Source organism: Podarcis cretensis (assembly GCF_951804945.1).
Source record: "Podarcis cretensis genome assembly, chromosome: 3".
Taxonomy (NCBI): domain Eukaryota; kingdom Metazoa; phylum Chordata; class Lepidosauria; order Squamata; family Lacertidae; genus Podarcis; species Podarcis cretensis.
The window spans coordinates 72,105,171-72,119,713 of NC_137172.1; the positions used below are offsets into that span (position 1 = coordinate 72,105,171).

The window sequence follows — 14,543 nt, forward strand, 5'->3', positions numbered from 1 at the left end:
GGGATGATGGGAGGTGTCATTCAACATCTGGAGGGCCACAGGTTGTGCACCCCTGATCTATCTGCAGCTAACTGCATCTTCTGTTGGTGCAAATTTGTAGTACCATGGTTGAAACAGCCACTTGCCTAAGCCAGTGATATTATGAGTCAGTTTACAGTGGTACCTCGGGTTACGTACTTAATTCGTTCCAGAGGTCCGTTCTTAACCTGAAACCATTCTTAAACTGAAGCACCATTTTAGCTAATGGGGCCTCCTGCTGCTGCCACACTGCCGGAGCACAATTTCTGTTCTTATCCTGAAGCAAAGTTCTTAACCTGAAGCACTATTTCTGGGTTAGCGGAGTCTGTAACCTGGAGCGTATGTAACCTGAAGCGTATGTAACCCGAGGTACCACTGTATACTTCTTTTCAGCACACAGCCAATCCAGTAGAAACACACACACACAATCTTATGATTTCAATGGAAGAAAAGTAAAGACAAATGCAAGAAGCCATACTATTTGCAATTTATCCTTCACTGCTAGCCTTGTTTATTTTGAATTATAATAAATTATGTAATTGTTGATAGGAGAAGTCACACACATGCATGCCCACTTCCTTTTATCCTAATGGTACTGCAAAGTTGTATTGCAGCATCAATGAAAATGTGGGTGTGCTTTCAAAGCCTTGGCAGCCTGTAGTGACCTTCAGGAAAAATGAAATGCTCTGCTGGCTAGGGAAACAATTGAGCTGAAACCACTGAGGCGCAGTCAACTCAGAGATAGACTTCCCAAATTAAAAGCTGTTAGCAACAGCTCCAAACAAGATTGGAAAGTGAGAGCAGAACATATTTCTTGAAGGTGATTTATGCAATGAATAAGGCATGATCAAGAGCACAAACCTCTCATAAAGAGGAATACCTATTAAACTGAGCAACCTGGACTTTAAACTGAACATCACTGTCGTCAAAAGTCTGGGCACAAAGTGGTGTCAGAATCACAATTTGTTTAAACAAATAGATAAATGCAAACTGATGACCTTTTAACACACAGGGACATAAAATACATCCGTAGCTTCAAGTAATTAATTTGCAACAAGCCCATCCTGATTTCCCCCCTCAAGTATCTTTTGACAGAATGTTCACACAAGAGCATTAGATATTTGTAATGACCTTTCCTGATTATAATGTATCAGGCAGGCAACAATGGAGTTTTCACTGCATTCCATTTTAATGTCAATTAGCTTGGTGTAACTGGGAAGAAAAGTCAAGGCTTAAATTAGCCCACAAATTCCCCATAAATTAATAAATGTTTTAATATGGATAAGCACATAAAGACCCAAATAAGCTTAAGTCCCAAAGAAACCCTAATTATTTCAGTTCTCTGCAACAGAGAACAATCCATCTAAAATGTTGGCATATGTGTTAGGAACTTTCTAACCCAATCTTTGTTGTTTTTCTGCCCAAAAGTTAATGTAAAATATTAAAGTATTTGAAAGATGTCTGAGGAAGTGATTGTGTATGCATTGGTTCAGAATGTGGTTCTATCCCAAATTTTGACCTGGATGAATTTGTCTTCTGAACCAGGTAATATCATTCCTGTATGATATTCAGGTTAGTGTTTCCCTAAAATTCAGCAAAGTGAAGGCAAGATATTTAAAATAGAAATATTTGTGCTTATATTTAAAACACCAGCAATTAATCAGGAAATACTAGAGAGAAGATTGAAATAAGAATAAAACAACAACAAAACTAGATTTATTTTTTAGTATAGTGCTTGTAAATTTGTATTCTTTCTTTTCCATTCAGCATATCACATACCAAAATTCCAAGTGAAAATTCCTTTCTCCACATATATGTATTTTCATGTTCTTTCTCACGCACACTAGTCTTCCTAACCTGCACCAGGCCCTTTACTCGCCCCTGCAGAAATTTCACTGTTGAATTCTGTTTTAATTCTGTGGAAAAACAAATCATTTTATAGTATTAATTCTGAAAATTTGTATTACTGACACAAGGCAGCTTGATTTCGCATCCTGGAAATGAATCACATGAAGCCTTCGGTTAATTCTCTAAGGACATTTTAAGACAATATAACACACCTTTGAAAAGCTTGCTTTAGTCGTTTATTTGTTGATGTAAATGTTGCATTTTTTTTTTAATAAATATTTATTAGCATTTCAATAATAAACATAGACACACAAAAAAAGAAAAAATAACAAAAAATACAAAAATTTAGAAAAAAACAATTAAAAACAAATGAGATTTCAATTGCTTATTTTCATATAACTTCTTTCTTAGACCTCCTCTCCCCTCCCCTTCTTGTATTCCAGTTCAAGTTATTAATCCTGCAAATCCTTATTACTTAATTCTCAACCTTAGACTTAATGATTTTAACATACTGTAATTTTACCTTTCCTCATTCTTCCATTAAATTATTTTTGCATTCCTCATTTTCCTTTCATTTTCACCATTTTAGACACCAATTTTAACTTATCTAATCTTAAACATCTTATGCATCATTTCTTATTCTTTAACATATTTCTTAAAGTCAGTCAATATTTCCCTTCCACGGCTTTCCCAACTTCCATACAAATAACAAAACAAATTAAAACAAAGTAATTAATAACTCTGTACCCTTTGGATTACCAAACTCCAACCCCCCTTTCCCGGTTTGGTCCCCAATAAATGTTCATCAGTCAATACTGTTTAACCTGGAGATCTCACATCCGAGGCTCTCAAGTCATCCTTAGTTCCTCTCTGCCGGCCTCTTGGATAGTCCTTTAGGTTAAGCCCCAAGGCTCGAAGGGGCTCTGACCCAACAAGATCCATGATTTTTTCAGTTGGCCCTCCATATTTAAAATTAATGCTAATGAGGTGCTCCACTCTCGAATTTACAATTTCCAACTCAGCCCAAACTTTCCACCTCAAATTTTTATTCTCCTTTGTTGTCTGCATGCCAGGCCCCAAACTGTAATTCTCCCTTGACATCTGCAAAGTTACCAGTCCACCTTCCTTTTCCTCAAAAACAACGTGTGTCTCTTCCATAGTCTCATGGCTCTCAAATTCCTCTTGTTGTTGATATGTATAAACTTCTTGCCTCCACTCCCTGTCAGCTTCAACAATGTTGTTTACTGCCAGGGCCAGAGTGTTCGCATTTGTAGTCAAAACATCTGTCTGATCTTGTAACTTTCCCAGGAGAGCCAGTATTTTGTTGAGTTTAGTCTGATTTTTGCTTCTTTCAGCCATTCTTGTAGTGTCTCTGTCCCCCAGAAGGGGGAATTTTAATCCTTCAATGTCTTTCAGTTTAAAAACCAGTCAGCAAGTTAATTTGTAGCTGTTCTCCCTTATTTTCCAGAAATTGCAACAAATATAGCCAGCAGATGCAACAAAGACAAAGTTCCCTTTATCCTTTCCTTTTGACAGCTATTTTGACAGCTGTCAAAATCTTCAATGGTTCCTCAACAGGTTCTCTCGCGGGACGCCCCCGGGTTCTGGGGGGGTGAAACTTTAGCTCCTAACGTTAGGTTCATCCTCCAGTAAAATTTATAGCGTCAAGCCGTGAAGGTTTTTTTTATATATATATATATAAAAAAGAGTTCTCTCGACCTTAAGTTGCAAGCTCTTTGCGCTAGAGTATCTACTCAGAGGGGGGGGCGACTTCCTTTTTGACCCTTCCCCGCTCGTTCCCAATTCAACAAAAATTTGTTTGAGTTCCAAATTCCATATTTACTCACGGGTTCTTGTTTTTGAGTCCAAATGTTCCAAGGAAAAAGTCAGCGCTTCTCCGACAATGGCATGCGGCTTCGCTCCGCAGAAGGAGCAATCGACTCACAGCACCGCGCCGTCCCCCGTCCCCGTTCCTGAGCCTTTAAAAAGGCTCCTTCGCGGTTTGGGGGGGGCGCAAATGGTGCCCGCCGAGTCACCACGCTCACAGGCATCAGCGCCTGTGATTTTTAAGGGTCCCCGCGTCGCCGGCGCGGACAAGACCCAATCCTGCGGAGCCGATTCCCTCCGGAGCTCGGAGGGAATCCGCCATTAATCGACAGCGCTAACCCGGAAGTCCATTTAATTATCGAAGTGGAAGTCTTGGGGAATAGAGTCGCATACATCCATACCCAGTTCCTGGTAACTGTAGTCCTTCCCCCACATAGCTATTATTCTGAGCATCATGTCTTTTCAAGGGCACATGTGCCCTAAGTCCACACCCCCTGCTCAGTCCAGGATTTATAATTCAAAATGCAACTACAGCATTCCTGAGATCAAGCCTCTGCTTGGTGAAAGAGAGCACACCAAATCCCAAGGCAATTTGCACCACTGTTTAACTACTCTTACAGTTGGGAAATGTCTCCTAATATTTCGCCAGCAAATGCTTGTCTGCAATTTCCATCTACTGGCAGCAGTCATGTCTTCTGGGGCAACAGATAATAAGTCTGTTCTATCTTCTGCATGTCTTGCTTTAATATTCTGATCTCCAGAGTAGATATATCCAGCTCTTTCAATCATTTCTCATTGTTTCCATGCCTATTACTATCCTGTGGACATGCTCTAGTTTGTAATGTCCTTCTTAAAATGTTGCACCCAGAACTGGACACAGTAGACCAGATGTGCCCTGTGCTTCACTCTGACCATTACTGAACAGAGTGGAGCTGTTATTCCCCATGATCTGGATGCCATATTTATGTTAATGCAAACTAATAGTACATTTACTTCTTTTGCAGCTATGCACTGGCTTGTTTTCAGGTTGTGGTCCACCAAGACACCTAGATCCTTTCTGCAAGTAATGCTGTCAAGTTAGGCTTGCCCAATTATACTTTTGTGCCTTTAATGTTTTGGCCCTAAATGCATGACATTATCTGTGTAAAATTTCATCTTGTTGGTTGCGGTCCAGTGTTACCGCTAGTCGTTTTGAATCTTGATTCTCTCTTCTATGATGCTAGACAACCTTCCCAATTTCATGTTACCTGCAAACTTGAGATGCACCTGTCTGCTCCCTTATCCAAGGGATATACCCTTACTCCATGTTCTGAATGTCCAAACATGTATTTACATGTTTGGATAGTTTTGATTTTTTCCAGTGAATGCTGACAGTAGTATTCATTTTTCTCAATATACCACAAAACAAAAAACTCTTAAAGGCATAATCTAATAAGTCTTTTGGAGTATTTGTGTGCTGGGTTTGTTTTGTTTTTAAAAATTGAAATAGCAGCTGCAGGGGCCTTCATGATTAGTATGGGGGCCATGACTCATGAAGAAGAGGATTCCTCCCATGTCACAGTGCTGGTGATATGCTGCTATTTCACATGGAAAGAACTCCATTTGCCTCATGGTAACTTTCTTTACCATATAAAAAAAAGCAGTTTTAGGGGGAATTTGTATGGGTGATGGCAAAGGAGGAAAACATTGAAATCCTGGGGTAGTATTCAGCTAAGTTCTACTCAGAAACTGTACTTGAAAAGTGATGCAGATGCCTAAGTTAGTTTACTGTACTCCATTTAAAACTTAGTTGAATACCATCTCTGTTATGTAGTTTGGTCCTGGCTATTATTTCTGACAGCGGTTCCTTGTGCTGCATTGCTGCTTCACTGGGTCTAATGGGCAGCTAGTGAAGCAAGTTCTAGAAAGTGAGGATCAAAAATTATGCTGTGCACATTTAGCTTTCTACATAGCTTTCTGCACTGGGGTCATATGTATTTGAACTGCCTCTAGGTGGATAAACTTGGTGGTCAATCAGTATATTGGTGACTAATAATTAGCACAGAAAAGCAAGGGAAGTTATTTAAAGAAGGTTTAAGAAACAGAGGAAGAAGTGGAACTAAGGTTTCTCTAATGATATACATCCATACTTAGTCATCTGCTACATAATCAATATTATCAATAATATCTTGAGGCTTGTCCTTCTGGTAACACTTCTAATTGCTTAAATACTCTCTACTGTGCTGCTTTAATTAGTATATCCAACCATCTATTTTTAATGCCCCTAAAAGAAATATGGCAATCAGAAATGTCTTTTGGGTGTGCATTACTTTAAAGGAACCATTTTCAAATAGAATTAAATGCTCAAACCTGTTTCACCTATAAAATAAAGATTCTTAGAAAAACAATAATTCAGTCACATAAAGATTTGTTATCTAAAGAAATGGCCAACTTAGAAATAGATTAGCTATTTAAGACTAATTTGGCCATATGTCTAATGGGTATGGTTCATAAACCTACACATAAAAAGCTTTGAAATGGAGAGTGGATGGTAAAATTGCCCCAGGTTTTATCTTCTTTAGTTTGACTATTTAAATAGCTAACTCTTTCCTAACCTGACTGCTGTAAAAAATATTATCACATAGCCAAGAAGGGCTTGCTGCCTCGGAGACAGAACAGAAATTTTGTTGGTGTGTTGTCCAACAGCTTCCCTAACCTGAGCTGATGGAGGTGGTCTTAGTGGTGGGTTTTGGGTTACCTTTCCAAGTTCAGTGCTGGACTTCATGATAACTAAGGCAATCATGAGTCTTTTTCTATAAGGCGGATCCAGCACATGTGCTCGTCATACTCTTGTTTTGTTCATTTGTTTTTATTTGCCATAAAACATTTCAGGAATGATCCAATCATACATGGTTTCAAGTCACTCTATTGTCATGGACAGAACATTGATGAAGTTTGGATTGTTGTTCACAGTTTCTCTCTGCAGGGTTGGAAAACTGACTAGGATGGCCCTGAAAACCTACAGGATCCCAAGGATTCCTGAATGCTTTGGGGGAATTTCTAATTGGCATGCTGGCAAACATGTTGGATGCTGATCTCATGGTGGAACAGTGAAGTGGAGGGGCCATTGATAGGATCATTCTCAGATGGCTCCCTGGTTTGGAAGGAAGTAACAGGTGATGAAACAATCAAATGATGGCTCAAGTGGCTGAAATCTTGCAGCAAATATGACTGAAGACAGCTAAGAATATATAATCATATGGTGATAGTGATGAAGATTGCCTATTTCTCTGCCACCTTCTGAAGGTATAGGCATTCCTTCATAGCTTTGGGGAAAACTGAGACTGAAACACCATGTATGACCCAGAGATGATGGTTGGATTCTGCTGTATAATATATTTTATGGTGTTTGAAGTTTTTTTAAAAAAATATTATGAGGATGAGAGAGAGAGAGAAGTATGTCTGCAGGAGATTGTCAGATGAAGGGTGGTCTAGAAATAAAAATAATAATTATGATGATAATAAATGCCGGCTTGAGCCCTGATTCAGAGGCAAGTCTTCCCCATTCAAAACAATATTAGGGATGACTCAACACACTCCTTGTATGCGCAGAGCTGCTATTACAAATACTGAATTCCAGAGAAGGCTTTGCTCACTAAGTCCACTGGAGTGAATGCTTTGGTGACCTAAATATTGTTATAATGTTATCTTTGCATGAGTCAGTACCCCACAACCCAATCTTACCAAGGTGCCCAGTGTGGTTGTTAGGTCAAGCTCCTTTGGCTTTGCTCTTCATGTGACTATGCAATGTGCATGGCATAAAGGCATGACAGAGGAAGCAAACTTTGGTGCACTTCAGCTATCTTTATAAACTTGCTTTAGCTGTATTCTAATGCCTGACAATGCACCTGATATATTTGTCTGTTGCCAACTTAATGTGTGTCTGTATCTGATCATCAATTTGACCTGGTAAAATAAAAGTGTATTTCTAAAGAGCACTGTGATCAGTTGCTTTTTCTTTTTCTCAAAGATAGACCTTCAACTCCAATCCTCTCCTAGTCTCAGTCTCATGCAAGATCAGCTTTTTGTCACAAGCAACCCCTCCCCTCAGGGAACAAAAGCTTTTAAGTGTTTTTCTCCAAGAGACCATACTCTTGGATTTCTCCTAAGACAAATTGCTCATCTATAATTAGCTCCCCTTCTGTACCTCCCCTTCCTGTCCCCCTTGCCTCCTCCTCATTGGTAATTTTCTTGTCTAGTTAGGATCCAAAGGGATCATGAAACCACGTGTACCATTTTTTCAATTTCTCAACTTTTGTGCTATTTTGGGAGTGTTCTGAAAATGCTAGCTCTGCACCATACATGGTTCCCTGGGTGAAGGACAGCCTGCCAATAATGAGGGGCAGACTGTGGCTTATGTCCAGCAACACATGCCGAAACACTTCAAGAATCCCAATATAAAAGCATGACTTAGATTCTCAGGTCACTATGAAACTCAAGAAATCCACTCCTGGTCCTTTAATCAGAACACGTAATTATCAGCACTCATCCCCAGGGGTGCACTCCTCCATTGTCTCCCAAGACTGATGGATGCCAATCAACCACTCTTCTGATCCCCTGTCTCCTCCATTTCCTCATTTTTCATGTCCTTTCTGCTCTCATGTGTTCTTAACTAGTGTCATTTGCATTTGATTGCCCTCCCTCCATTGCATTGAGGTCTTTGTTGCAGCCTGCCAGATTCCTAGCACCCCTCCCAGATCCTTATATAGTAAACATAAATATTCCCCACCTCTGTCTATCTCTACTTCTGTCATTTTTGTTGTTGTTGTTTAGTCGTTTAGTCGTGTCCGACTCTTCGTGACCTCATGGACCAGAGAACGCCAGGCACTCCTGTCCTCCACTGCCCCCCGCAGCTTGGTCAGACTCATGCTGGTAACCTCGAAAACACTATCCAACCATCTCGTCCTCTGTCGCCCCCTTCTCCTTGTGCCCTCCATCTTTCCCAACATCAGGGTCTTCTCCAGGGAGTCTTCTCTTCACATGAGGTGGCCAAAGTACTGGAGCCTCAGCTTCACAATCTGTCCTTCCAATAGCAACATGCAAAACATAAGCTGTTGGTCCAGACAGAGTGGGATGAAGGAAATATATCCTTGTGTATTGTCTCTCAGCAAATGATTTTATTCTCTCAAATAATTCTGGTAATTCAAGTCACATGGCTGAACGGTGCTGTGTAGTAATAAACAAATTTCTTTTGAATCCACATTGGGACTCAGTGGTCCTTTGCTAACCTTTGTTGTGCCACAAATCTGGGCTCAAGATCTTGAAATATCACACTTGTATGGCAACACATGTTATGGAATGCATGTTAATCTGTAACATGTGATCAGGGACATGGGTAGGCTTGCTGACACTGAACACTCCTCTCCCTGAGAAAAAAAACTTCTGTAACATGAAAATTGTTCCAGTGATATAAATTCATATTAAATAGGCTGTGAACGAGGCGGCTAGAAATCCATGTCGGGCAGTCAATATTACACACCATTCTCTCACAAATTTGTGGAAACATGCTGCACGGTTGCACATCCTGTTCCCTGTTGTATATATCTAGGTCATAGCTACTCCCTTGATCAACACTGTATATGAATCATGTAATTAAATGGTCATGATGGTCCACAGTGTAAAAACTGGTAAAGATTTACAGTAGCTGTTAAAAGGCTCAGTCAATTACCTACCATCAAATGTTTTATTTGCCTGGGGGTTGCTGGTTTTTTTTTTACACCTAACCTCAAGAATCAAGTAAGCAAAGAGAGGCTTTTTCGGTAACATATTTACACCTTCAGCCTCTGTGGTTTTTTACGTTGGGATAAGATCAGAAATAAGCCACCAATGTTTTATTTAAAAAGAAAAGCTTCTTTTTGCAGGGGAAGTTAAGGAAACATAAGAGATGTCAGGCCTTATTCCTGAGAAGGTTAGTATTTTACAGATACAAATGTAACAATGTCCTTCCCATGCAGACAGCTGAAAATGATTTAAGGGTGAAAGCCAATTGTTGCCCTTGTGCTTTGCAGCCAGTGAAGCTGTTTGCTGATGATGGAAGAGGACAGGAGGGATTTTTCCCCCCCTGATTCCCCCTACCACATACAGGGCTCCATGAAAATAAGCTCATGGGAGCTGAGGAACTGTCCAAAACAGGGGGAAAGGAGAATAAGCAAAAAAATGCTGCCCATCCTCTTCCATTTGAATCCCACCCATCTTCTTCAATTTGGTTATGATATGGAGGATTTCAGCTACATTGTAAGATGCCACACCATGCAACCAGAGCTAGAGATATTCAGTTCTGATACAGAGTCTCAATGTAATCTGACCATCTATGTGAGGTGGATTTCAAACAATACTGTTCACTGTGTGGTACCACATGGAAATGTTTTCCAAAGGCCTTGGTATGTTTATATGGAGATGGAGGTGGTGTGTTTCACTGCCTGAAGTGGCTCTATTTCTGATTACGTTGTATGTGAGCAATAAACAAGTATGTCTCTGTATTTAGTTATGTATTCGTTAGGAATACTTATAAACCACTAAACATCACAGTAGTGCTACAGTGCTGTATAACAATAAAAACTATACAAGTAAAACAAAGATCAAGAAAAGTTCTCAAATATCATTAAATACTGTCTGCAGGTAGTATGATGCTTATGGAAACCCAGTAAAAATAAAGAAATTTTAAAGCATCTAACAAAATACTTTGACTATAAGTTTTATCCGAAGATCAGCATTCTTGATTGGTACAAACAACTCAGTATGCAGCTCCAAACAGATACTTCTCATCTGTCATGGCAGTGTCACCTTCTGTGATGGATAATGCTACCAATACAAATTTGGGTAGAAGGTGTTCTGCTGTTTGTACCACATAGATTAGCAGACTAATACATTATTTAGTGTTTCCATAGTGTTCGCTTTCTAGATATTTTAAAAATGTCCTCATGTCTGGCCAAGACTTCAGAGCCATGTTTTCTAGACATCAGCATACAGAGGACTTTCTGTGGCCCCTAAATGTCTTATTTGTAGTGAAATTGGGAAATTCAAGGTCTTGGATGCATCATTGTGGATGTTGCTTGTGTTTCTGATTAAGACAATATTTTCTGCAGGGCAGCAGACATAAAGGGCAATTAAAGGTAAAGGGACCCCTGACCATTAGGTCCAGTCGTGGCCGACTCTGGGGTTGTGGCGCTCATCTTGCTTTATTGGCTGAGGGAGCTGGTGTACAGCTTCCGGGTCATGTGGCCAGCATGACTAAGCCGCTTCTGGCCAACCAGAGCAGTGCACGGAAATGATGTTTACCTTCCCGCCGGAGTGGTACCTATTTATCTACTTGCACTTGACATGCTTTCAAACTGCTAGATTGGCAGAGCTGAGACCGAGCAACGGGAACTCACCCCGTCGTGGGGATTCAAACCACCGACCTTCTGATTGGCAAGTCCTAGGCTCTGTGGTTTAACCCACAGCGCCATATTGACAAAACAAAGGATAGAAATATGCTTCCCAAAATTCCAGGTGTACCATGCACCTGACCTCCCAGCAGTGGAGTCGCTTCCACTTACCAGCAGGGAGAGGGGTGAGGCAGTGGGGAGGTCAGTGCTGTGCAAGCACATTGGCAGAGACAATCCAGCACTCCTGACACTGCCACCTTGTCCCAGTAAGTGGCAGAAGGATAGCATGGGAAGTTGTATTAAAAGCTTCTGGGAGGTCCAGGAGAATGGCAAAGGTCTGTGCCCTGACTGAAATATATCAAGAAAATCAGTATCAGTTTGCAGGAAAGGACCTACTTGAACATTTTATCTAGGAAGATAAATGTTAAGCACTGGCTGAAGATGTAATTCACACCGTCCAGATCCCCAGCAGGTTTCTTTATGACTTGTCATTCCATGGCCTCCTTTAAATAGTCAGGATCACCCTTTGGACCCAGCTGGGCACTCTTGTCATATGTTTTAACCTAAACTAATGATTCATGAGTCTCAAAGCATTACATTATTTAGATTTGACAACGACTAAGCCCTGACCCTGGCACTCCTTGTGGCGTTATGACAAGCTCTGTAAAATGCTTCTGAATAGGAGAGTGTTTGTCAGACTATGTCCAAAGGATCGCTCAGTTCCTACATGAGAAGTAACAGCAGACAGTCATGGCTGACACAGTTTCCCAGGACAATTTGCCTGCTTCAACCAATCTTCACTTGTAATGTCAGCTGCCATGGAAAGTTAGGCATATGCAATGACTTTAAGTTCTTCTGGAATGAGAGTAGGGATCATGGCCAGTACTCCATGTGAATTGAACTTCCAGCCTCCACAATTTCCCTGTCTCCAGAGCCCCCTGCAATCCACATGTATTCCATGGTACATGTTTAGGGGTTGGAAAGCAGAAAAGTTGACTCAGAAATGGTTCCTTTGGAATATGTTTACAAACCATGGACTAGTGAATGCTAGTCAGTGTGGTTGGTTTTACAACACGTTTGCAACAAAGAAAGGCATACTATATGGCACTTTTATAAACTGAATTCATATTGATTTTCTGGAAACAATTGGCACAATATTCGGCTTTGTATAACAATGAATATGTGCAAATGTCCCCATGTATGAATACATATTTTAAAAAATTCTGCCATTGCCTTCTTATAACTGAAATACTCTGTTTTTTAAAAGCCAAGCCATCCTGTTCTTCACTGCTCCTGGGGTGAAAAGTATAATTTGTTGGAGGCCATTAGACTTAGACACCATTCACACAATAATGATTTTTATAATTACGTATAGAAAAGATTGTGAATCCTTTTTAAGTACAATGAGCTGCTAATTATTCTGAGCCTGCGGAAAGAACAATAGATTAAACAATTTGTCTTTTAAAGCTTACAGTGCTGTATTTGGTGGATATAGTGGTTGATAAGGAAAATACTTTTAAAACACAAATCATGCAGCATTTAATGCTTCTTTGAAAACTGCTGTCTTCATGTTAATTATAATGGATCTTAAAAATGTAGATTGTATTTGAAAATATCATTTAAGATTTTACTGACAGCATACTTTTAAAGTGTATTTTCTACTGTTGCCTGAGAAGGCCAGTGACAGAAAGATTTAAGCAACATTATTTACATACATTTTTTGCAATTGCTTTTTAACAGTTAAATAATAGGAACAATTTTATATAATAAACAGCTGGTAAACCTGCACTTCAGGGCACTGAATTCATCTAAACTTAACATCCCTGCAAAGTGATTTATACATTTATTTTCTTTTATAATAACACTGAATGGTCTTTGCTACTTCAAACTGATTGCCAAAGGACAGTTAGTTCTCATCCCAAACTGTGGCAAAAATAGCAAGGGTGCTGAAATTTGAGCTTTTCAGAAGGCTATAGAAACATGCAATTTACACTTGTCCCTTTTAACACTGTGCTTACTGTATCTACTCTGGCCAAATTGCCTTTTACAAGGAGAGCTATTTTTGTTCTTACATCATAGGCTGTATTGTAGCTCTACATGAATTACAAAACCCATAATCTTTATTTTCAAAATGATGGCACCACTTTTCTTCAGTTACTGTATTTACTGAATTTTAAGTTATAGCTGAGATTGCAGAGCATATTACAGTTCTCCAAATGGAAGAATTTCATTTGCAATTAAAGTTTTTGAAGTCTTTAATGCATCTGTCAGAATGAATGACAGACTCATTCAAGGTTCCTCTTCAATATAGGTGAAATAAAAGTTGTCACAGCAGGGTTCTTTTGGGGTGGGCGGGTGGAAATTAAGGTTATCTGCAAACTTGGCCAGGGAATTCTGAAACTTTTGAAATTAAGTGCTTGCCATTGCCCTATACAAATGTGATATCAGTTTGGAAGTATTTATTATGTATCATTTATTTCATAATTAATGCCAGGTATAGGTTCATCATTAGTACCATATTGGTTGGCCAACTCCAGAATTCTTTTGATATATTTGTTCAGGTGAAAATTTAATTTCCTTTTATCACATAAATTTTGTTTGTTGTTTTTAATGTTATAGGGTAATAAACATCATAGTACTTGGGTTTCCTATGAAAACATTTGGCTTGGGGGTCACTGAGGAAACTGAGATCCATGGAGAAGGGAGTGAAAGTATACCATGACTGGTATACCTAATGTCTTCAAATCCCTAATGTCTTCAAATCTGGAAATGTACAGTTTGGTACAGGTTGCACATATTAAGTCCCTTCTTGTACCAGGGTATCATTGACTATGATGGATATAGAGTGCTGGCATCTTTATGCAATTAATGTTCACACAAAACCATGGTAGGAAAGAAAGGATTAAGCTTCCCTTCCCTATGTGATATGGCTTTTACCTGCTCATGCCTGCTAAGATATTCTTTTTAACCTGATGTATTTGCAAGTAATGCATTTAATGTCACATCTAGTTTGTGGCATAGATTTTCAAGAAAAAGAACCCACTTCAGTATATAAATCTGAGATGTGGGCTCTGGATCATGAAAGCATAGATTCTAAGGGGCTGTACGGCTATTGCTTTTTGTAGCAACAGAAACACACAGTTACCTTTCTGGGATTTAAGAATTAAATGGTGTTTCTATCCTAGTGGTGCAGCAATAAAGCTGTTGGCATATTTGCAAAGCTGGATGGGGGACCACGTGTTGAGATTCCTGTATTGCAGCAGGTTGGACTAGATGACCCTGAAGAACTCTTCCAATTCTACAATTCTATGATATTTTTTAGTATTATTATTGAGAAGCTTTTCTTTTTTCAGAAACTTAGCATGGTCCAATGCCACTATTCCTTCCAGAATATTCGTGGCTCACACGTATTTATGAGATGTTAGTGTTGCAGCACATTTAATG

At 39.5% G+C, this 14,543-nt stretch overlaps 2 protein-coding genes across 8 annotated transcripts in view; one reads left to right on the plus strand and one right to left on the minus strand.

The window, feature by feature from the left end:
• HS3ST5 (heparan sulfate-glucosamine 3-sulfotransferase 5) overlaps nt 1–14,543 on the plus strand; it is a 147,407-nt gene that overhangs the window by 22,647 nt on the left and 110,217 nt on the right. The window lies entirely within an intron of this gene.
• The window catches only part of LOC307213428 (uncharacterized protein), a gene marked incomplete at its 3' end in the record, with an annotated part of 135,387 nt that continues 122,578 nt past the window's right edge, over nt 1,735–14,543 (minus strand). The window contains exon 8 of the mRNA XM_079971304.1: nt 1,735–1,934. Coding sequence (XP_079827430.1) covers nt 1,735–1,934 — 200 coding nt within the window. The remainder of the gene's footprint in view (nt 1,935–14,543) is intronic.